General features: G+C 43.8%; 1 protein-coding gene across 5 annotated transcripts in view; it reads right to left on the bottom strand.

Moving 5' to 3' along the window:
• Positions 1-15,317: 15,317 nt before the first annotated feature.
• jag2b (jagged canonical Notch ligand 2b) overlaps positions 15,318-24,474 on the bottom strand; it is a 254,114-nt gene continuing 244,957 nt past the window's right edge. For all 5 annotated transcript variants that reach the window (XM_072272472.1, XM_072272463.1, XM_072272473.1 and 2 more), the window contains 3 exons: positions 20,886-21,017; positions 19,866-20,022; positions 15,318-18,561 (listed from right to left, as the gene is read on the bottom strand). In XM_072272472.1, coding sequence (XP_072128573.1) covers positions 18,110-18,561; positions 19,866-20,022; positions 20,886-21,017 — 741 coding nt within the window. In that variant the 3' untranslated portion in view covers positions 15,318-18,109. The remainder of the gene's footprint in view (positions 18,562-19,865; positions 20,023-20,885; positions 21,018-24,474) is intronic.

The raw sequence follows: 24,474 nt of genomic DNA, 5'->3' as shown, positions 1-24,474 counted from the left end.
AGATGGTGCAACAAGAAGGGAGATCAGCCTAGGAAGTTGGTCTAAACTAATTATCCTTTTCAAATCTGCATATCCCCACACCAAGGACTAACTTTCAACCAGTCTCCGAAACCACTACTGGCCTCCCCCTCTCCCTCTATACTGACCATCGCCCCCTCCTCCACTCTCAGCCCAGCAGCAGAGTCTTAACCCAAAACATCAACAATTAGGAAATTGTCATATATTACAACAGGGCATTGACAGGATCCAGATTGAACTGAGAAGTGGCAGATGGAGTTCAATACAGAAGCGTGTGAAGGGATTCACTTTGGAAGGTCGAGCTTGAAGGCAGCATACAGGGTTAATGGCAGGATTGTTAACAGCATGGAGGAACAGAGGGATCGTGAGATCTACGTCCATAGATCCTTCAAAGTTGCCACACAAGTTGGGTGGTTAAGAAGGCGTATGGAGTGTTGGCCTTTGTTAGTCAAGGAATTGGGTTCAAGAGCTGTGAAGTAATGCTGCAACTCCATAAGCTCTGGTTAGACCACACTCGGAATATTGAATTCAGTTCTGATCACCTCATTATAAGAAGGATGTGCAAGCTTTAGACAGAGTGCAGAGGAGATTTACTAGGACACTGCCTGGATTCGAGAGCATGTTTCATGAAGGTAAGTTAAAGAACTAGAGCTTTTCTCTCTGGAGCAAAGGTGGATGAGAGGTGACTTAATAGAGGTGTACAAGGTGATAAGAGGTGTCAATAGATGAACTGCCAGCACCATCTTCCTTAACACTAGTGACCGGAGTATTAATGTAGGGGTCAGAGGTAGGTTTTTTACACAGAGGGTGGTGGGTGCATGGAACACCCTGCCAGGGGTGGTGGTAGAGGCAATGCATTAGGGGACCACTCTTGGATTGGCATTTGGACGATAAAAATGAAGGGCATTGTGGGAGGGAAAGGTTAAGTTAATCACAGAGTAGGTTAAAAGGTTGTCATAACATTCTCGTTCAAAGGGCCTGTACTGTGCTTTACTGTTCTATGTTCTAATTCTTCCCTCCCACTCCCTCCCTCAGTGATATTGCTCACCCACCGCCCCTGCGATAGCGTGTTGCCCCAGATTCCACCAGCTGCTATCCATGGGATTTGGGAGTAGGACTGATCGGTGAATGGGACTCACTGGGAATCAGGTAAAATGTTTGTCAGAAGAACAGTCAAAGTCAAATTTCACAATTGAGTTTATTTTCATATGCCAAGTACCTAGAGCATAGAATACTACAGTGAAGAATCAGGCTCTTCGACCCATTTAGTCCATGCTGGCCTGGTTTTCTGCCTCAGATCATCCGCACCTGGATCATAACTCTCCATACCCTCACTGGAGTTTAGAAGAATATCATTGTAACCCACTGGATATTGAAAGGCCTCGATAGAGTGGACGTGGAGAGGATTTTTCCAATAGTGGGTAAGTCTAGGACCAGAGGGTACAGATTTAGAATAGAAGGACATCCCTTTAGAAGAGATGAGGAGAGTGGTGAATCTGTGGAATTCATTGCCACAGACAGCTGTGGTGTTGGGTATACTTAAACCAGAGGTTGACAGGTTCTTGGTTACTTAAGTGTCAAAAGTTACAGGGAAAGAGCAGAAGAATAGGGTTGAGAGAGACAGTAAATCAGCCATGATCAAATGGTAGAGCAGATTCAATGGGCTAATTCTGTTCCCATGTCGTATGGTCTTATACCTGTCTTACCCACGTACTTATCCAAACTTCTCTTAAAATTACTATTGAACCTGCACCCACCGCTCCTGCTCATTCCACACTCTCTCCACCCTTTGAGTGAAGAGGCTTCCCTTCAGGTTCCCCTTAAATGTTTCATCTTTCACCCTTATCCTATGACTTCAAGTTCAGGTCTCACCCAAACTCAGAGGAAAAAGCCTCCTTACATTTACCCTGCCTATTATCTTCATCATCATGTAAACAGCACCTTTGTAAGGTGTCCCCTCATTCTCCAACCCTCCAGGGAATCAAGTCCAAACCTATTCAACCCTCCCCCGTAACTCAGGTCCCCGACTCCCGGTAACATCCTGTAAATCTTTTCCACACTCTTCCAGCTTATGTCAAAGTTTGTTCGGGTGCAATGAAAAACCTGTTTGCAGGAGCATCGCAGAAACATAGCATTTGATAAGCAGCATTCGCAAGATATAAATATCAATTCAAAACAAATTTTACAAGGAAGGACATAATTAGAATGTTTCAAAAGTCCATTTTAGTGCAAAGTGATCAGAAGGTTGCTACACTGTAGTGATTAATCATCAGAGACAAGTGAGAGAATTATGAGGGAATTCGAGTGCACTGTGGTGAAAATATCAGGGAACAATGGAAAAAGGAATGTGTTGCAGGACAATGCCAGGAAGAATTTGTGATGGGGAATATAATGGTGAGGGAATTAAACAAGTACTTGTGGAGATACAAGAGACAGCAGACACTGGAATCTGAAGCAACAAGCAAACTGCAGGAAGATCTCGGCAAGTCAAGCAGCACGCGTGGGAGCAGGAGGAAATCCCTCTGTCTTCGCACGAGACAGCTGAAGACCCTGGATCGGCATGCCTAAAAGTTGGAGGCCAGATTGTGCGTTGGGAAGTCAGAGGCCTGAATTCTGCAAGGCTGGGCTAGGGACTGGAAGTTGAAGGCCTGGAGGCTGCCGGCCCTGGGGTTGGAGAACTGTTTGTGTGTGAGAGTGGCTGGGAAGGAGGAAAGGGGCTTGTTTTGGGGTCTTTATTTTCATTGCTGTTGTTTTTATTGCTTGCGTTGCTGTGCTGAACATTGTGGGCATATTTTGATGTACACGGTGATAAATAAGTGAATCTGAACCTGAAACACTTGGAGTGAAGCTTCAACCTAAAACTGTTCCTTTCCCTCCACAGATGCTGTTTGATCCTTTGAGTTCCTACAGGAGATAGCTCGTTACTAACGAATACTTCTGTGCTGTCCTTGGAAGTACTTTCCCTAAACAGAGGAGGGTGAGGAGTCCGTTGGTAACACAGGGGTAAATGAAATGGACAGTAACGGTCTTATTTAAAGATCCAGGACGGTAACAGGCCGTTCTGGCCTAATGGGCCCACTTACACCCATGTGACTAATTAACCTAGTAACCCATGTTACTAGGGAGACCCGCGCAGTCATGGGGAGAACATACAAACCCCTTACAGACAGCAGCAGGATTTGAACCCTGGCTACTGGCACTGAGATAATGCCACCCAAACTGTTGTGCCACTCCAAAGAGGGTAGATGCTGAAGATGGGAGGGCGGAGGTTTAGAGGGGATTGGAGGGGGGGGTTGGAATCTGCAATGCACTGCCTGAAGGGGTGAGGGAGGGAGAGACTCTCACCACTTTCTAGAAACAGTACCTAAATCACCAAGATAGCGTATCTGTTAAATAGGGGTCGCGGACAATTCTGATTTGATGGAGAATGGACGTGGAAGCACAGAGGAACATCGGGAGAAATTTCTGAAATGCCCGTTCGCTGCTGTCATTACTGCGCGGTCAGGAATCTTTCAGAGGGTAGGCCTCAAAATCCCTGGCCTTTCCTGCTTTTGGCAACCGAGAAGGAGGTCGAATCGTTCGGACAGAGATGGCGCTCAGTACTCGGTGTCGGACAGCTGATCAGAGCTCGAAGTTTTCGGATGACTCAGAGTCGGATTGTGGTTGGCATGGCAGGGAGAGTTTTTTTTCCTTCTCCCGTCTGCGTGAGATGTGGGACATTTGAGAGACTTTGAACTTTACTGTGCTCACGGACATCTTCATCAAGTTATGGTATTGTTGCACTGTTGTAACTGTATGTTATAATTATGCGGTTTTGTTAGTTTTTTTCAGTCTTGGTTTGTCCTGTGTTTTGTGATATCACACCAGAGGAAATATTGTATCATTTCTTAATGCATGCATTACTAGATGACAATAAAAGAGGACTGTGTGTCTTCACAATCATAAGGTATGGCAGGGTCATAGAACATTGAACTTAGAACTACCTCACGGCTCTTGAACTCCATTCCCTGAACACAGACCTGATGGGACACTGATCACCGCTCGCCCCACTGAAATCACCCCTGGGTTAATTGGCTGAGCTGATCCTTTGGGCAGGAAAGTGGAAAGGTTTGAGGACACAGACTCTTACAAATTTCTACAGATATAGAGTGGGGAGCATTCTGACTGGGTGCATCACCACTTAGTATAGGGGCTGCAGTGCACGCAGCATTGGGAAAAGCTGTAGAGTTAGCCTCCTCCATCCCTTCAGCACAACCCTCACCACCATTGAGGACATCTTCAAGAAGCAGTGTCCATTACTAAGGACCCTCACCATTGGGACATGCCTTCTCCTCATTACTATCATCGGAGTGCACAGTAATGAAGATATTGAAGACCCACACTCAATGTCCTAGGAACAACTTCTTCCCCTCCCCCCAACAGATTTCTGAACGGTCCATGAATCCATAAACACTCCTCATTATTTATTTCATTTCACTACTGAGTTAATTTTGTAATTTATAATAATTTAACATCTTTACACTGTACTGTTGCGGCAAAACAACAAATTTCACATCATACAAGTCAGTGATAATAAACGAGATTCTGTAATCACAGGGCTAATCAATGCTGCAGGACGCAGAACACTACAATCCTGTCTCAGAGATCAGTTTTCACAATCTATTATTCAACTCTTTTATTGGTCTCTTCCTCTCCTGATGTCCCAGGGTAACCTCCACCACCCCCGCCCTGAGTTGTACCCATTCCTCCAACCCCAATCCCACCCTGCGCCGACACCACTACCCAGCCCAGCTAGGGTCCATGAACAACAGGAGCCTGCATTTATATAGCACCTCCTGCACAGTCCTACCTCCTACATGCTTCACAGGAGCCCAGTCATGTTTGGCTGCAGGTGAGGGGCCCCAAGAGGAGGGAAGTGAGGAGCAGTTGTAAGAGGCAATGTGAGTGGGAGTGGAAGGGGAAAAGGTTTGACAAAGACGTGTTACACATCTGTACAACCTTTTACATCCCTTCCAGGGACCTGCACATGGAAAGGCGCAGAATTTCATCCCTCACATACACGCACATTCACACAGAGCACACAGTCTTACATAACACACACACACACACACACACACACACACACAGAAACACACACACCCATGCATCCTCACCCTCCCATACATTCCCTTACATACACGCTCTCCCTCTGTCATTCCACTTACCAAAATGAATGACTATACACTCCCCGGCACTGTATTCCATCTGCCACATCTTTACCCATTGTCCTAACCTGTCTGAATCCTCCTGCAGACTTCCTGTCTCCTCAACGTTACCTGCCCCTCCACTTATCTTCACATCGTTCGCAAACTTGGCCACAAACCCATCAATTCCGTCATCCAAATCACTGACATGCAACGTAGGAAGAAACACTCCCAACATCGACCCCTGTGGAACACCACTTTCACCGCAGCCGATCTGAAAAGCCTCTCTTTATTCCCACTCTTTGCTGCTTGCCAATCAGCCAATGCTCTATCCATGTTAGAATCTTTCCTTTAATACCAAAGGCTCTTACTTTGCTATGCATCCTCATCTGTGGCACCTTGTCAAGGGCCTTCTGAAATCCAAATATACAATATCCACCAATTTTCCTTTGTCTATCCTGCTTGTTATTTCCTCAAGTAATTCCAACAGATTTGTCAGACAAGATTTTCCCTTGAAGAAACCATGCTGACTTCGATCTATTTTCCCTTGTGCCTCCATGTACCCTGAGACCTCATCCTTAACAATCAACAACATCTTCCCGACCAGTGAGTTCAGGCTAACTGGCCTATAATTTCCTTTCCTCTGCCTCTCTCCTTTCTCGAAGAGTGGAGTGACCTCTGGAACCTTGCCAGAATCTAGTGATTAATGAATGATCATTACTAGTGCCTCCAAAATCTCTTCAGCTACCTCTTTCAGAACCCTGGGGTTTAGTCCATCCAGTCCAGGTTTCCCAAGCATCTTCTCCCTAGTAACAGCAGCTTCACTCACTTCTACCCTCAACACTCCAACTTCCTGCATACTGCTAGTGCAGTGAAGACTGATACAAAATATTTATTGAGTTCATCTGTCATTCCCTTGTCCACCATTACTACCTCTCCAGTGCCATTTTCTAGTGGTCTGATATTTACTCTCACCTTTCTTTTACTCTTTAAATATCTGGAAAAAAAACTTTTGTTATCTTTAATATTATTGGCTGGCTTGCCTTCATATTTCATCTTTTCTCTCCTTATTGCTCTTTTGTTACTTTTGTTGGTTTTTAAAAGTTTCATTTTCCTCTAACTTCCCACTAATTGTTTGTTCTATTATATGCTCTCCCTTTTGCTTTTATGTTGGCCTTGACTTCCCTTATCAGCCACAGTTGCATTGTCCTGCATTTAGAATACTTCTTCTTTGAGATGTATTTATCCTGCGTCTTCCAAATTGCTCTCAGAAACTCCAGCCACTGGTGCTCTGCCATCATCCCTGCTAGTGTTCCCTTCCAATCAGTTTTGGCCTGCTCCTCTCTCGTGCCTCTGTAATTCCCTTTACTCCACTGTAATGCTGATACATCTGACTTTAGCTTCTCCCTGTCATACTGCAGGGTGAATTCTATGATATTATGATCACTGCCTCCTAAGGGTTCCTTTAGCTTTAGATACTTAATCTAACCCGATTCATTACACAACACCCAGTCCAGTGGATTCAACCAGAAATTGCTCTAACAAGCCATCTCGCAGGCATTCTACAAATTCTCTCTCAGGATCCAAAATCAGCCCTGGCCTGATTTTCCCAATCTACCTGCATATTGAAATCCCCATGACTGTCATAAGATTGCCCTTTTGACATGTAGTATTTTCCTCCTTCTGTAATTTGTAGCCCAAATTCTGGCTACCGTTCAGAGGTCCATATATAACTCCCATCAGGGTTTTTTTTCCTTGCAATTCATTAACTTTACCCACAAAACCTTCTGATCTTATATCACCTATATCTAAGAATTTGATTTCATTTTTTACCAACAGAGCCATCCACCCCTCTGCCTACCTGCCTGTCCTTTCAATACGAAGTGCATCATTAGATGTTAAGCTCCCAACTTTAATCTTCTTTCAGCCCTGACTCAATGTCATATCTTCCAATCTCTGGGTTACAAGATCATCTACCTTATTCCGTATACTGTCTATATTCAAATATAACACTTTCAGTCCTGTATTCGTCACCCCTTTTGATTTTGTATCCGTTACTCTGCAACTCATCCCACCGACTGCAATTTTGCTCTATCATCTTCCTGTCTTTCTTGACAGTCTCACTTCAGACTACCTCTGCCTCTATACCAACTGCCCCATCCTCAGCCCTATCATTCAGTTTCCATCCTCCTTCCAAATTGGTTCAAACCCTCCTTACCAGTGGTAGCAAATTGCTCAATATCGCTGAGAGGGATATTGGTCCCCCTTGGGTTCAGGTGTAACCCATCTAATGAAATTCCACCCCTCCCATTCTTCTAAGCTCCAGTGAGTATTGGCCCAGAGCCATCAAACACTCCTCATATGTTAACCCTTTCATTCCTGGAATAATTCTCATGATCCTCCTCTAGACTTTCTGCAATGCCATCACTTTTTCTTAGATAAGGGTCCTCAAACTACTTATAATACTCTGTGCATTCTGACCAGTGCCCTATAAAGCCTGAGCATCACATCCTTGCCTATATTCTAGTCCTCTCAAAATGAATGCTAACATTGCATTTGCCTTCCTTTGCACTGACTCAACCTGCAAGTTACTTTTTAAGGAATCCTGCACAAGGACTCCCAAGTCCCTTTGCAACTTTGATTTTTGAATTTTCTCCCCATTTAGAAAATGAATCTCTCAAGGGGATAAGTAAAGTAAAGTAAAGGCATCCGTTAGCCTTGCGAGACCATGGATCTGCGCCTGGAAAGTCTTCACTCTCCAGGGCGCAGGCCTGGGCAAGGTTGTATGGAAGACCAGCAGTTGCCCATGCTGCAAGTCTCCCATCTCCCGTCGCCACGACACCAATGTTGTCCAAGGGAAGGGCACTAGGACCCATACAGCTTGGCACCAGTGTCATCACAGAGCAATGTGTGATTAAGTGCCTTGTCCAAGGACACAACACGTTGCCTCGGCTGGGGCTCGAACTCACGACCTTCAGGTCACTAGTCCAGTGCCTTAACCACTTGGCCACGTGTCAACAAGGGGATAAGTATATGGTAATATGTTCATACTTCCATAATAAATTTACTGTGAACTTTAATTTGTAGAAGTTTGTGTGGTCAATTACTAGAGGATGTACATTTAAGGTGGGTGGGGGAAAAGAGAGAATAATCAAAGGAGATGGGTGGATCAAGTTCTTTTTACACAGAGAGTGTGGATGCCTGGAACAGGCTATCAGGAGTGGTGGCCAAGGTAGATATACTGTATCAGCATTAAAGAGACTTAGGGATATCGATATGCACACAATTGAGAGATATGGATCATGTGCAGGCAGAAGGGATGAGCTCAATTTAACACAACGTTGTGGGTCGAAGGGTCTTCCCCTGTACTCTACTGTTCTTTGTTGACTAAGTAGTTCGTAGATTACTTGGGAACCTGAGATCCAAATATGGACATAGCAGCAACACACACAAAATGCTGGAGGAAGTCGGCAGGTCAGACAGCATCTATGGAAATGAATAAACAATCAACATTTCAGGCTGCGACTCTTCATTAGGACACTCACAGGACAGAGGGAAAGATTCACAAAAAGATTTTTTTTTAAGATTAGCTTTATTTGTCACGTGTACATTGAAACATACATTGAAATGTGTTGTTTACGTCAATGACCAACGTAGTTAGAGGATGAGCCCACAGGCAGCCACAAGTGTCACCATGCTTCCAATGCCAACGTAGCATGTCCACAACTCATTAACGCTTACATCTCTGGAATGTGGGAGGAAACTGGAGCACCCAGAGGAAGACCACACAGTGAAGGGGAGAATGTACAAGCTCCTGACAGACGGTGGCTGGAATTGAACCCCAATCACTGATGCTGTAAAGCGCTACGCTACCATGTCACATACAGCTGGTTTGGTCACAAGGGGAGCATGCTCCTCTCAACTTGCCGTGTATTCACGGCCCAAGAAACACAGCAGCAAGAGGACTCAGCATGGAGCCAGGAACGGCAAACCCCAGCATTGATTGACAAGGCGAGGTGCAGATAGTTTACAGGAACCAGCGTTATCTGACAGAGCAGCAAAGGAAAACATGCTATCAGAGATGATAACATCTCTGAGTGAAACCACTATCTCTGCTTACGAGGAATGTGCTCAGAGCCTCAAACATCATCACAAAGCAGGCATTGCTCAGCTGCCTTCAATACCTGTCACTGGCACAGCAGCTCAATGCTAGTGCAACTAAAAGTTCAAATTCAAAGGCAATTTATTATCAAATATATACATTCAGTGGCCACTTTATTAGGTACACCTGTACACTTACTCGTTAATGAAAATATCTCATCAGCGAATCACATGGCAGCAACTTAAGGCACAAAAACATGTAAACAAGAGTTTCAGTTGTTGTTCAGCTTAAACATCAGAATGGGGAAGAAATGTGAATCAAGTGATTTTGACAGTTCGATGATTGTTGGTGCCATACAGGGTGGTTTGACTGTCTCAGAAACTGCTGGTCTCCTGGGATTTTCACACACAACAGTCTCTGGAGTTCACAGAGAATGGTGCAAAAACAAACAAACAAAAAAAAAATCCAGTGAGTGGCAATTCTGTGGGTTAAAATGGCTTGTTAATGAGAGAGGTCAGAGGAGAATGGCCAGACTGGTTCAAGCTGACAGGAAGACAATAGTAACTCAAATAACCACGTGTTGCAGAAGAGCTTCTCTGAATGCAAAATATGGTGAACCTTGAAGTGAATGGGCTACAGCAGCAGAAGACCACGAACAGGGGTATCTAATAAAGTGCCTATTGAGTGCATGTTACCATACACTACCTTGCGATTCTTTTTGCAAGCATTTACAGCAAAATAAATACAAAAAAAATTATGAAGAAATATACACAAAGACTGCCAAACAACGAATGTGCAAAAGTAAACAAATTGTGCAAATAAAAACACTGAGAACATGAGTTGTAAAGAGTCCTTGAATGTGAGTCTGTAGGTTGTAGCCTGATGGCAGGTTGTACCTTCTGATCTACACAGTTCAGGAGCCTGATGGTTGTAGGGTAATAATGATTCCTGAATGTGATGGTGTGGGTCCTAAGGTTCCTATATGTCCTGACCCAAGGTAATAGCAAAAAAAGACCATGACTTGGTTGATGGGGGTACTTGATGATGGATTCTGCTTTCCTGTGGCAGCGTTCCATGTCAACGTGCTCAATTCTAGTGAGGGCTTTTCCTGTGATGGACTGGGCTATCATCATCGTTACAACTCATGTTCTCGGTGTCTACTTTCTGTTGACTTTTCTGCTCCTGGGCATTGGTGTTTCCAAACCAGGCTGTAATACAACCAGTCAGGACACTCTCCACTCGGCATCTATCAGTGTTGAAGTTTTGGTTATATGCCAAATCTACGTACACTTCTAAGAACGCAGAGATGATAGTTTACAAAACACAAGAGTATTCCAATTGTGGGGCTCCAATTTTTTGCTCCTGTACAACCCTAGCAGTCCCCATGTGTTCACTCCTCTGTAGTACAATATCTAATTCTTGATGGACTAGTTGTAAGGATCCCTGCCTGTCGATCAGGAGACCAGGATACAATTCCCCACTGGGGAGGATATTTTTAGGGTGGCATGGTTGTGTGATGTTTTACGGTGTTAATAGTAAGATCAGGGTTCAATTCCTGCCAGTGTCTGTAAGGAGTTCGTATGTTCTCTCCGTGACTGTGTGGGTTTCCCCTGGGTGCTCCGGTTTCCTCCCACATTCCAAAGCCGTACAGGTTAGTAAGTTGTGAGCACAATACGTTGGCCAGAAGCCTGACTGCACTTGCAGTCTCGTCCTCAGACTGTGTTAGTAGTTGACACAAACAAGGTGTTTGACTGCTTGTTTCAATGTACATGTGACATTTTTATTTCCATCGCCAGCATGCCTTTTAATGAAGCTCCCCAGTCAATGGTAGTCAACAAACCAGTCATATGTTTAATTTTCTTTGGATTTAGGACCCTGCTTTTGATTTCAACCATATAATCAGGAGATTCTGCAGATGCTGGAAATCTTGAACAAAACAGAAACTTCTAGAGGTACTCAGCAAGTCAGGCAGCAGCCTGACAACCAGGCAGAAGCCAGAATAAGGAGGTGAGGGGAGGGGAGGGGAGAAGAGAAAAGCTGGCAGGTGATATTTTGAGACCAATTGAGGGGAAGGGTGGGGGAGGGGTTGAAGCAAAGAGCTGGGAGGTGATAGGCAGAAGAAGAGCTGAAGGAGGAGGAATCTGATAGAGAATGGACTATGGGAGAAAGGGAACGAGAACCACAATTGGGAATAGAAAATGAGGGAGGGGGAGAAATTCACATTCATCAACCTTCCCCCTCACTTGGTCTTTCCAAGTTTGTACTCCTTCCACTATCCCCACCTCCTTATTCTGGCTTCTGTCTGTCTTTTCCAGTCCATCAACTGTTTAGAGCAATATAGCACAGAAACAGGCCTTTCAACCTAACTAGTCCTTGCTGAACTATTGATCACTGTGGACCTGCAATTGGACCATAGCCTTCCCATCCATGTACCTTCAACATTCTCTTAAATGTTGAAATCAAACCCGCATCCACCATTTCTGCTGGTAGCTTGCTCCCTCTGAGTGAAGTCCCTTCCCCATGTTCCCTTTAAACATTTCACTCTTGACCTATGACCTCTCATTCTAGTCTCACCCAACCTCACTGGAAAAAGCCTGTTTGCATTTACCCTATCTATACTCTTCATAATTTTATATACCTCTACCAAGTATCCCCTCATTCACCTATGCTCCACAGAATAAAGTCTTAACCTATTCCACCTTCCCCTAAAACTCAGGTCATCAAGTCCGGGAAACATAGTTGTAAATTTTCTCTGTACTCTTTCAATCTTATTTACATCTTTCCTGTAGGTAGGTGACCAGAAATACACACAATACTCCAAATCACCAGTATCTTATATAACATAACAACCCAACTCCTGTACTCAATACTTTTGATTTATGAAGGCTAATATGCCAAAAGCTTTTAAGACCTTATCTACTTGTGTGACTACTTTTAACAAATTATGGACCTATATTCCCAGATCCCTTTGTTCTACTGTGCTCCTCCATGTCCTGCCACTCAGCATGCAAGTCCTACCCTGGCTTGTCCTCCCAAAGTGCAAGAGCACTTGTCTGCATTAAATTCCATCTGCCATTTTTCAAGCTGGTCCATATCCTGCTGCACACCTTGATAGCCTTCCTCACTGTCCACTAAACCCAAAAATCTTGGTGTCATCTGAAAATTTGCTGGACAGTTTTTCCACATTAACACCCAGCTGACCAACAACAACATACTCAGCACCAATCCCTGTGGCACACTAGTCACAGACTTCTAGTAAGAGAGGGAACCATTTACTACCACTCTCTGGCTTCACCCACAAAGCCAATATTTAATCCAATTTACTACCTCACATTGAATGCCAAGTGACCGAACCTCTTGACCAACTTCCCATGCAGGACTTTGTCAAAGGCCTTGCTGAAGTCCATGTAGACAACATCCTCTGTCTTGCCTTCATCAACTTTCCTGGTAACTTCTGTGAAAAACTCTAAGTTGGTATGACATGCCTTCCATGCACAAAGCCATATTAACTATCCCTAATCAATCAGTTTATCCAAATAATCATACATATATCTGGTCCCTTAGAATACCTTCCAATAACTTACCCACTACTGATGTCAGACTCACCGGCTATAATTTTCTGACTTATTCTTAGAGCCTTTCTTAAACAACAGAACATTATCAACTATCCTCCAATCCTCCGACACTTCACTCATTGCTAAGGATTTTAAAAATACCTCTACTAAGGCCCCTGCAGTTTCTGCACTAGTCTCCCACAAAGTCCAAGGGAACAACCTGGGGACTTACCCACCCTCTTTTGTCTCAAGATGGCAAACATCTCCTCCTCTAATCTGGTCCATGCCCTCACTGCTGTTTTGCATCACCTCTATAGACTATATCCATCTCTTGAGTAAATTACAAATGGCAGAAATCCATTTAAGATATCCCCCATCTCATTTCAGCTCCGTACATCGATGACTATTCTGATCTTCAAGAGGACCAATTTCACCCCCTGCCTAGCTTTTGCTCTTAATATATCTGTAGAATCTCTTGGGATTCTCCTTCACCTTGTCTAATTAGTTCCCTCCATAGATGCAGCCTGACCTGCTGAGTTTTTACAGCTCTTTCTGCATGGTGGTTTGAACTGCTATTTATTGCTAGAGACATTCAATATAAAAGCAAAGAGGTAACTCTGTAAAAGGCATCACGAAGACCTCAAGAATGCATCAATTATCAAAGACTCTCACCATCCAGGTCATGCCATCTTCTCGCAGCTACCATAGGGCAGGAAGTGCAGAAGCCTGAAGTCCCACACCAGCAGGTTAAGCTAACAGTCACTTCACTTCAACCATTTGGTTTAATAACCCATCAGGAAACCTAATCACTAGTTTAGCAACACTATGACACTGTAGTATGATGGTGGTACTGTAACAGCAATTAGAAAAATGCTTTACAGTACCAGTGATCAGAATTCAATTCCGTCTGTAAGGAGTTTGTATGTTCTCCCCATGACCACATGGGTTTCCGCTGGGTGCTCCTGTATCCTCCCACATTCCAAAGACATGTGGATTAAGGTTCTAAGTTGTGGGCATGCTAGTTTAGCACTGGATGCATGGTGACACTTGTGTGCTGCTCCCAGTACATCCTTAGACTATTTTGGTCGTTGATGCAAATTACACATTTCACCATATGTTTTGACTTGCATTTGACAAAGAAAGGTCATCTGTCTTTAAGCTTCGCAGTAAAATGGGAGTTCGGATGAAGCTCCTCAGCCTGCCTTTCTATAGATATTGCCTGAACTATTGAGTTCCTCTAGCACTGTGTGCGCGTTGCTCTGGATTTCCAGCATCCACAGAATCTCACTTTTATTGTTTTCTTTTGTTTTGATTGCATTCTTTCTTTTAATAATTGTGCATGTGTACAATTTACTGTGAGATTTTCTTGTGAATGTTGCTTATATGATGTTACCTGCCTGTGATGCTGCTGCTGCTCAAGTCAAGTCCTAACGGCTGGAGCCAGAGTCTGTGAATCCACTGGGGAAGGGGGGCCCAGTCTCTGCCAAGTCACGAGCCTAATGGAGGCTGAACGTGATGGTCTACACTGGGGTTAGAGGGCTGTGTACATGCATGCGTGGGGTCAGCGAGGTTGGGAGGAAGGGAGGTACAGGGACTTCTGTTGTTGCTTGTCACGTTTTGTGTTGTGTTCTGCTGAGCATTGTGGGCATGCCTTGTTGGCATCAGAATGTGTGGCAACACTTGAGGGCAGCCCCCAGCACATAGTACAGCACAGTACAGGCCCTTCGGCCCACAATGTTGTGCCAACCCTCAAACCCTGCCTCCCATATAAGCCCCCACCTTAAATCCCTCCATATACCTGTCTAGTAGTCTCTTAAACTTCACTAGTGTATCTGCCTTCACCACTAACTCAGGCAGTGCATTCCATGCACCAACCACTCTCTGAGTAAAAAACCTTCCTCTAATATCCCCCTTGAACTTCCCACCCCTTACCTTAAAGCCATGTCCTCTTGTATTGAGCAGTGGTGCCCTGGGGAAGAGGCGCTGGCTATCCACTCTATCTATTCCTCTTATTATCTTGTACACCTCTATCATATCTCCTCTCATCCTCCTTCTCTCCAAAGAGTAAAGCCCTAGCTCCCTTAATCTCTGATCTCTTATGCAAGCAATACATCTCACCGTATGTTTCTATGTACAAGTGATAAATCTAAATCTGAAATCTGAACAAGTAAGCTTTTTGTGACAACTGTGCATATATGTATTTGTGTGTATGATGGTAAACGCAACTTTGACTTCTACTGTGTTGTGAGATATACTGAGATACACATGTGTGGTGGTGGAGCGCTGATGCACTCACTGCCCTGGGAGCTTACAGAGGAACCGTAGATCTCTTAGGTTGGCATTATCCCAGTGGTTAATTAATCAGGCTGGCATTATCCCAGTGGTTAATTCAGGATTAAATGGCAACCCTCCCCAAGAATCCACAAGACACACTGGGAGACGTTAATATAAAACGCTTTAATAAATAGGGTTTTTTTTTGGAAGTTATCTCTAAGAACATATCAAACAAAATGCAGTATATGAACAGAGGACTTCTGCAAGGCAAAGCAACATCCTTATACAAAAAAAATTACAACTTTATTCAGAGTTCTTGCAATTTTACTTTCTTTTAAAAATCAGCCAGCTTTTTTTTGTAATTTTTCATCCCTTTTATTTAAAGATCACCCTCCATCTCTCACGATGAAACTGACATTAATAAATGTGATTCAGAAGGAAAAGCCTCTTGTCCATAATTTAGACAAAATTTATTGAGTTTTCAGAAACAGCTTGCCAATTAGATATTTGAAAGTGAAGCGAATGCTTGGTTACATTTCATTTCTTTTTAGAAAGATCTGGATTAACTCAAAAGAGTTTGCAATAAAGTTTAGTTTATATAAAAAAACACACAAAAAACGAGAGTGTAGTATTTAGATTCCTCCCAGAAGTGGGTCCATTTACCATGCAGAAAGATACTCTCGTCCAAAATATATTCACAAACTCTTTTGGAGTTATGGTTTTTTTTGCACTGGAACATAAAGCAAAAACTTGTACATTTTTTTAAATATAGAAAAACAAACTGATCCCTTCATTTTTTTGTCATATGCTGAAAGCAGATATATATATATATTTTTACACAAAGTAGGCTTTTCCAGCAGAGGGCTCACCAACAGAGTGAAGGAGAGAGGTAGGTAACAGAAGATGAGGTGGAAGAACCAGGAAGCCGAGAGTCTGAGGGAATAACTTGTGTGTACTCTGTTCCTTAACTTTCATATGCCTGAATTAAACTCTACTTGACAATGACGGTACAGACTAGATAATGGGGGGGGGGGGGGGGCATACAAAGCGCCAAGAAATAGGGAAGTTATTTCAGAAGGTTTGGCCATCTACGTCACACTGGCTGAAAATATACGACCATCCACTCTGCCTCTGTAAAATGAAGACTGATCTTCCAGTGGTAAGCAGAGTGGCATATGTAAATAACCTGGGGCAGGAGGGAAAGAGTGTTCTGCTGTCTCACTCCTTTACTTTCTCCACACCTCCCCCCTCAGCAAAAACTGAAGAAAATGCTCCTAATTTCCATCTGTGCCTTCACTGTGGTGTTTGTGACCCAGTACATGCTCTCCTAAATCCAGGCGGGAACGGTGGCGAAACAAGTTGTCATTTTTGTGTGGGCCAACTGAACTTGCCAAATTGATTTAGTGTTCAGATTTTTTTTTAAATGATATACTTTTGATCTTTAGCCAGACATAATATTAGTGATGGTAAGACATAGGGCAAAATAAAACGACGTGCAAGAGAAATGCCACCAAACTCCCTTTTCTTTCCCCAAAACATAAATTAAGGAATGGCATCTAAACAAACTTGAATATCTTTCTTAAGTTATTCAATCAAATATACACAGATTCCTTAAATATATACATATGTACAAAAGTTTTGATCATACACTTACAATTGTTTATTATAGGTCAGTATGGAAGGTACATAGTTCACAATATATTTATATATATATTTATATATTAAAAAAAAATCAGCAGATCAGACTTTGACAGTTGCTACAACAATCCAGCCTCCAGGTGCACACACACCCCTCCAATACTGTAATCACTCCTAGGTTCCACTGACCTCAAGAGCAAAGATAATGCAAGAGCATCCATTGGCTGCACCATTATGGGACTGTGCTGCGTGCTAACAGCTACCATTAAAGTCCCCCAACAATGACTGCACTCTAAGGTAACTCTGCATACATGCAGGTCCTGTCCAAAAGGGAGGAGGGGAGTTGGCTGCTACAAGGCACTTTAAGTAAGTGGTGATTCCATCTGAAAGGGGAAGCACTGATCGCCCAACTTGTTTCTGGGTGTCAGTCCGCTGATCTGCTCCCACCACAACCTCCCTCCCATCTCCCCTCCCTCACTCTCATCGAGCTACAAAGTCTTTGGAAGCAACCGTCCTACTCCCACCAAGGCTGGACTTGGTGGTGACATTCCCGAGCAACAACAAGATCTTGATCTGTCTTGCGACTGCTACCCTTCCCCACCTTTCTCTGCACTTCACATAAACACAGCCCACCCCTCCCTCCTTACCTTATCCTCCTTCCCTGGGCTGGGGAAAGCTAGCAACTTCCCAGAGGCAGCGAGTTCAGGAGGGAGCAGGTCCACCTATGTCACTGGCACCAGGTGAGGGGTGGTGGGAGAAGGGGTGGTTCTGGGTAGATGCTTGTATAAACCTACAAGTCCCCCACACTCCACCCCAGCTGGCTCACAGAATCCAGAGAGCCAAGAGGCCAAGCCATTAAGGTCAGGGTTATGGAGTGCCGTGTGCCCGCAGGTGCTGATGTACAGAAAAGAAAGATACACCGCAGTACTACAAGCCAAATATCCATTTGTAAACAGTACGTGAAGCTGAAAGAGTACGCTTATGGTGACAGAAAACAGGCAAAGCTTGGTTCCTCATTCCTCTGGGATCGGCAAGGTCCGAACCCGCCCACCCCACCCTTCCCCCATGAACTGTCATGAGAAATTAATACCAAAAATAGCAACTAGCAAAGAGATCTTGACACTGGACAAGTCACCAATAATTTATACAGGATTTGAAAAGACAATGGTAAATAAATGCTCTATACACACAGCAGAAGAGACACTGATTGAGTATGAAGACTTTAACAAATGTTTTCAGTCTTAACACAATGAGGTGTAACAAGAAATCTCAATATTCACCTCCCTTTGTTTGTTTTTGAAAAGGAAAAAAAACTGTAGGCACAAACAATTCCCCGTTACTCACACAGAGAGATCCTTATCTCCTTCATGGTTCATTGCATTCACATTTTTCAGACAACGGTTGTCCCGTTTGCTTGTCCGATGTGGCTGCCTGACTGGAGTTAACTGTGTCGAGTTTACGTCGCCTTTCGTAGGCAAGAATGTTATTGTACATCGCTGGGAGGGGCACTTGTCAACACTCAGCTCCTCCACCTCCTCGGTGGACATCAGAGACCGGTTATGGGGAGCCATGAGGTTCCTGCACTCGTACTGAAGGTCCCTGTTGCTGCAGGGTTTGTCAATGGGGTTCCTGATGGGCTTGAGGGGCTCCCACTGATTGTTGACTGAATCGTCTGTGGGCGGGCGGCTTCTCTCCCTCTCTTTTCGCCGCTTCCGCGTCCACCACACGCAGATGCTGATGCAGATCAGCCAGATTGTGCCGAACACCACGCTCAACACAGGGACCAGGTATGCTGCATGGTGGGGGGGGGGGGGGGGGAGGGAGAAGGGAGGGCAAGAGGAAGGAGACAAACAAGTTTTGAGATAATTATTAATGAAAGTTTGATGAAAAGAATGATTGATCTGTATGGATCGTCTGCAAAACAAAGTTTTTCACTGTAACACAGTACATGTGACAATAAACAAATTAACTAATCTATTGCTCTGTGCCATGCTCTGTCTAGTACCTGTGCAGATGCCTGAACATGCTGTTACTTACTGTCTTGCCTCCACCAGCTTGCTCCAGACACCAACTCCACTTTGTGTGGAAAACCTTAGTCCTCGTACCCTCTTTAAACCTCTCTCCTCACCTTAAAACTGTACCCTCTAGTCTTATTCAACCCTACTATGGTAGGATAAACAGACTCTGGTTACCCATCCTCTAATATTGCCATATACCCCTCTCATGTCAACCCTTCAGCCTCCTTTAATCCTGGGAAAAACAGACCAATTTTATACAACACGGGATTTTGCACAGATACTAGAAATCTTGAGGAACACATACAAATTACTGGAGGAACTCAGCAGGTCAGGTAGCATCTATGGAGAAGAATGAACAGTCGATATTTCCTGCTGGATGGGAAAGGAAAAGGGCAGATGCCAGAATAAGACAGTGAGGGGGAGTGGAGGAACACAAGTTGATAGGTGAGAGGTGAAGCCATGTGAGGGGGAAGGTGGGTGGGGGAAGAGGGATGAACTGAGAAGCTGGGAGGGGTGAGGTGAAAATGGTAAAAGACTGAAGAACAAGGAATCTGATTGGAGAGGAGAGTGGACTATGGAAGAAATGGAGGAGAGGAATAAAAGAGAGGTGTTCTCACGCTTTCTCTTCTCCTCAGTCTCTCCTGATAACTCAAGACCTCCAATTATTTCAGCACCCTTCGTTTAATCATACCTTTCTTGTACTGGAACTGCACCCCATGTCCCAAATGCGGACTGACCAATGTTATGTAGAACTATTACATGATGTCCCCAAGACTTTAAGAGGCGACCCCCAAGTTATGGCTGTTCAGGTTACCAAAATTCAGCCTCAAAGAATTCACAAATCGCTGAATTTGATTTCATGGAATGTATATTGGAAAAAATAAATCAACAAAAACTACACTGTGAAGAGAACACCACCATCTGCACTGGGTCAAGCTCCAATCTTAAGTTTGTCCTCCAGTCTGTCTTACATATGAGAGACTAATGAGACAGATCTAGAGGGCTTAGCTTCAGTCTAACAATAAGGCAGCCAAACAGATTTATAGGCAACAGGAGTTTAAAAAAAAGTCAGTGTTACCTGGTTGGGGGAGAGGAATGTACGCCGTCTCTACCTTCACTTCGACAACCGCAAGCATCACAGTGCTGTTTTGCCACTGAGTGATGCTGTCAACCATCTTTGTCACCACCTCCCTGATCAGGGCTCCATCCTGGTCCTCGGCCTGCGGGGTGAACGACTGTGGTGTTGGAGAGATGGCAGAGAAAAGAACCTGAGAATTGGTAAAACAGGCAGACAGCAACTGTCTGTCAAGCAACACACCACATCCACAGACCTGGTGAGCAATCTCAACAACAATCAACTGCACTAGTGGGCATCTATCTCCCCACAAACATCTCCCTGATCATTTCCCAACCCTTTGGAACGGTTGGGGTTGGGTAAACTGCTCCCCACTCTGTCCCCTCCATATTTGCCCAGTTCCTCCTATTCTCACCCCAGCACTGAGGGATGTAATGAAGGAGTTTCAGTTTTTCACCACATCTAGCTGAGTTGCTGCTTCAGACTGGGGAGGGGGTGGGGGAAGAGAAGAGCAGCAAGGACTGTGATTGTGGGTTCCAACAAAACTGCACATCGTATCAAGGGAGTTCCAAGATGCCCCCCGTTGGGATATCTAAGAGGCAGCTCTCCATCACTCTGAAAGTTTGGAACAGACAACATGCAGAACTTTCATTTACAATATTCTCTCAGAGGGAGGTGAATTTCTTGAATTCTCTACCCCCGGGATCACCGGAGGTATTTAGGTTAGGAAATACCACTAGTGGACAATCAGGGAAGTGAGGTGATGGGGAACAGGCAGAGAGGAGGGGCTGGGGCCTGGGTCAGATCATCCATTATCATACTGAATGGTAGGGCAGGTCTGAGGAGCGCCAAATGGCCTATCCCTGCTCCCATTTCCTTCTGTTCTTACAAAGCCAGGTCAAGAGGGGCAGGGGATTAAGCAAGCTGTGATGGACAAATTCAGGAGGCATCAAATGACTCTGGGGCGTATGTAACGGTGTGATCAGGAGCAAGACCGGTTGGGTGCTGGAGGCAGTTACTTACAACGGCCACTTCCACTGCACTGTTGGTGGCGTTGGCGAAGTCGCACAACACAAACAAGGCCCGTTCCCTGGATAGGCTGCGTAGCGTGGGCAAGTATCTCAGCTCCCAGCAGATATATTCCACCGTGATGCCCTAGAAAGGAGAACGTGAAGGTAATTCTAGAGGCACACCCTACCCCAGCAAATTTCACAACCCTTTCGCTAACATTTCTTGAATACTAATAGAAACAGACAGATTCAGACATTGAGATGCAAAGGGACTTGGGAGTCCTTCTGCAGGATTCTCTGAAGGACTTTTATCACTCGGTATTATTTATTTACTTTTCTATAATTTGCATATAACTATATAACAATTACAACACGGAAACAGGCCATCTCGGCCCTTCTAGTCTGTGCCGAACGCTTACTCTCACCTCGTCCCACCGACTTGCACTCAGCCCATAACCCTCCATTTCTTTCCTGTCCATATACCTACCCAATTTTTGTTTTTAAATGACAAAATCGAACCTCTCTCTACCACTTCTACTGGAAGCTCGTTCCACACAGCTACCACCCTCTGAGTAAAGAAGTTCCCCCTCGTGTTACCCCTAAACTTTTGTCCCCTAACTCTCAATTTATGTCCTCTTGTTTGAATCTCCTCTACTCTCAATGGAAAAAGTCTATCCACGTCAACTCTATCTATCCCCCTCAATTTTAAATACCTCTATCAAGTCCCCCTTCAACCTTCTACGATCCAAAGAATAAAGTCCCAACTTGTTCAACCTTTCTCTGTAACTTAGGTGCTGAAACTCAGGTAATATTCTAGTTAATCTCCTCTGTACTCTCTCTATTTTGTTGACATCTTCCCTATAATTTGGTGATCAAAACTGTACACAATACTCCAAATTTGGCCTCACCAATGCCTTGTACAATTTTAACATTACATTCCAACTCCTATACTCAATGCTCTGATTTATAAAGGCCAGCATACCAAAAACTTTCTTCACCACCCTATCCACATGAGATTCCACCTTCAGGGAACTATGCACCATTATTCCAAGATCACTCTGTTCTACTGCATTCCTCAATGCCCTACCATTTACCATGCATGTTCTATTTTGATTAGTCCTACCAAAATGTAGCACCTCACACTTACCAGCATTAAACTCCATCTGCCATCTTTCAGCCCACTCTTCTAACCGGCCTAAATCTCTCTGCAAGCTTCGAAAACCTACTTCATTCTCCACAACGCCACCTACCTTAGTATCATCTGCATACTTACTAATCCAATGTACCACCCCATCATCCAGATCATTAATATATATGACAAATGACATTGGACCCAGTACCAATCCCTGAGGCACACCACTAGTCACCGGCCTCCAACCTGACAAACAGTTATCCACCACTGCTCTCTACTACTACTACTCGCATGATTTGTCTTCTTTTGCACATTCATTGCTTGTCTGTCTTTGTTATAGTTTTTCATAAATTATATTCTATTTCTTTATTTTCCTGAAATTCCTGCAAGAAAATGGATGTCAGGGTAGTATATGGTGACATATACGTACTCTAACAATAAATTTACTCTTGAACTTTGAGTTGGTAGTGAGGAAGGCAAATGCAATGTTAGCATTCATTTCCAGAGGACTAGAACATAAAAGCAAGGATGTACTGCTGAGGCTTTATAAGGTATTGGTCAGACCACAGTTTGAGCATTGCGAGCGGTTTTTGGTCACTTATCTAAGAAAGCATGTGCTGGTATTGGAAAGGGTCTAGAGGAGGTTCACGAAAATGATCCCGGAAATGAACAGGTTAACATATGAAGAGTGTTTAATGGGTCTGGGCCTGTACTTGCTGGAGTTTAGAAGAATGAGTGGGAGATCTCATAGAAACCTAGCAAATATTTAAAAGTCTTGAGGTAGTGTACATGGAGAGGATGCTTGTAATAGCAGGAGAGTCTTGTACCAGAGGACACAGCCTCAGAATACAAGAATGTCCTTTTACAACAGAGATGGAGGAACTTATTTAGCCAGGGGGTGGAGAATCTGTGGAATTCATTGCCTCAGACGGCTGTGGAGGCCAAGTCATTGAGTATATTTAAATTGGAGCTTGATGAGATTCTCCATTAATAAAGATGTTAAAGGTTACAAACAGAAGGCAAGAGAGTGGGGTTGAGAGGAAAAAGTTAATTGGTCTCCCATGTTTTCATCATGCTCATTTTTGAAGCTTGTATGATTTCTAGGTTTAGTGAAAATATTTTTGTAAGAACAAAACACAAATCACAGAGTTATTTGCTAAGAGAATAAAAAAACAACTTCATTTGGAGTTTTTTTTGAGTAAAATTTATTTCAATCAGTGTCATGTTTTATATATTGAGCTTTTCTTTCTGCATTACGGTTTGGCTGATCATCTTGATTCTGTACATCAAGAAAGAGTGGTGGAAGTTGTACTGAGAAATGAAATTCTTAGATGAACATGGAAGTGTTTTACAAAATGTTGCCTGAGGATATATGGCTGTACCTGACAGTATTTTGCTTCTACAGATACAAGAAATGATATGGACTTAGAGAATTACTATATTTGTGCTTCTTTAAAAATGATTAATTTTTGACAGTGGTACAATGTGCTCTTGAGAAACAATTGGGAGTAGAGATAAGTACTCAAAAGTATGAGGGGCATAGATAGGGCATATGCAAGCAAGCCTTTTTCCACTGACTTTGGTCAAGCCTAGAACTAAAGGTCATAGGTTAAGGGTTAAAGAACAGAAATCTACACATTACAGACCTTTCGGCCCACAATGTTGTGCCGACCAGGTAACCTAGTCAAGAAACTGCCTAGAATTTCCCTACCGCATAGCTCTCTATTTTTCTAATCTCCATGCACCTATCTTAAAAGATCCTATTGCATCCACCTCTACCGCGTTGCTCTGTGTGAAAAACTTACCTCTGACATCCTCCTTGTACCTACTTCCAAGCCCCCTCATGTTAGCAATTTCAGCCCTGGGAAAAAGCGTGTGAGCCATTTCAGCCCTGGGAAAATGTCCCTGAACATCTGTCACATTTCTGCCGTGCATTTCCCTGAGAATATCAGCTCCAAATTTATGCTCCCAAGTTTCTGCCTAATAGCATATTTCCCCTAGTCCAATTAAATGTTTTCCCAAATTTTCTGTTCCTATCCCTCTCTAGCACTATAAGTAAAGGGGAGAGAGTTGGGATCACCACCTCAAAAATGCTCTCCCACCGAGAGATCTGACACCCTGACCAGGTTCATTTCCCAATACCAGATCAAGTACAGCCTCTCCTCTAGTTGGCTTATTTACATATTGTATTAGGAAACCTTCCTGAACACACCTAACAAACTCTACCCCGTCCAAATTCCTTGCTATGAGGAGATGCCAGTCAATATTAGGGAAGTTAAAATCGCCTGTCACAACAACCTTATTATTATTATTATTATTATTACACTGTTCCAGAATCTTGATCCCTATCTGCTCCTCAAAGTCTCTATAACTATTGGGGGGGGGGGTCTATAAAACAATACCCAGTAAAATTATTGCCCCCTTGCTGGTTCTGACTTCCACCCACACTGGCTCAGTAGACAGTCCCTCC

The sequence above is a fragment of the Mobula birostris genome, chromosome 1 (genome assembly GCF_030028105.1).
Source record: "Mobula birostris isolate sMobBir1 chromosome 1, sMobBir1.hap1, whole genome shotgun sequence".
Lineage (NCBI taxonomy): Eukaryota > Metazoa > Chordata > Chondrichthyes > Myliobatiformes > Myliobatidae > Mobula > Mobula birostris.
Note: the sequence above shows the minus strand (reverse complement) of the source record. Positions and strands in the feature narration are given on the sequence as shown.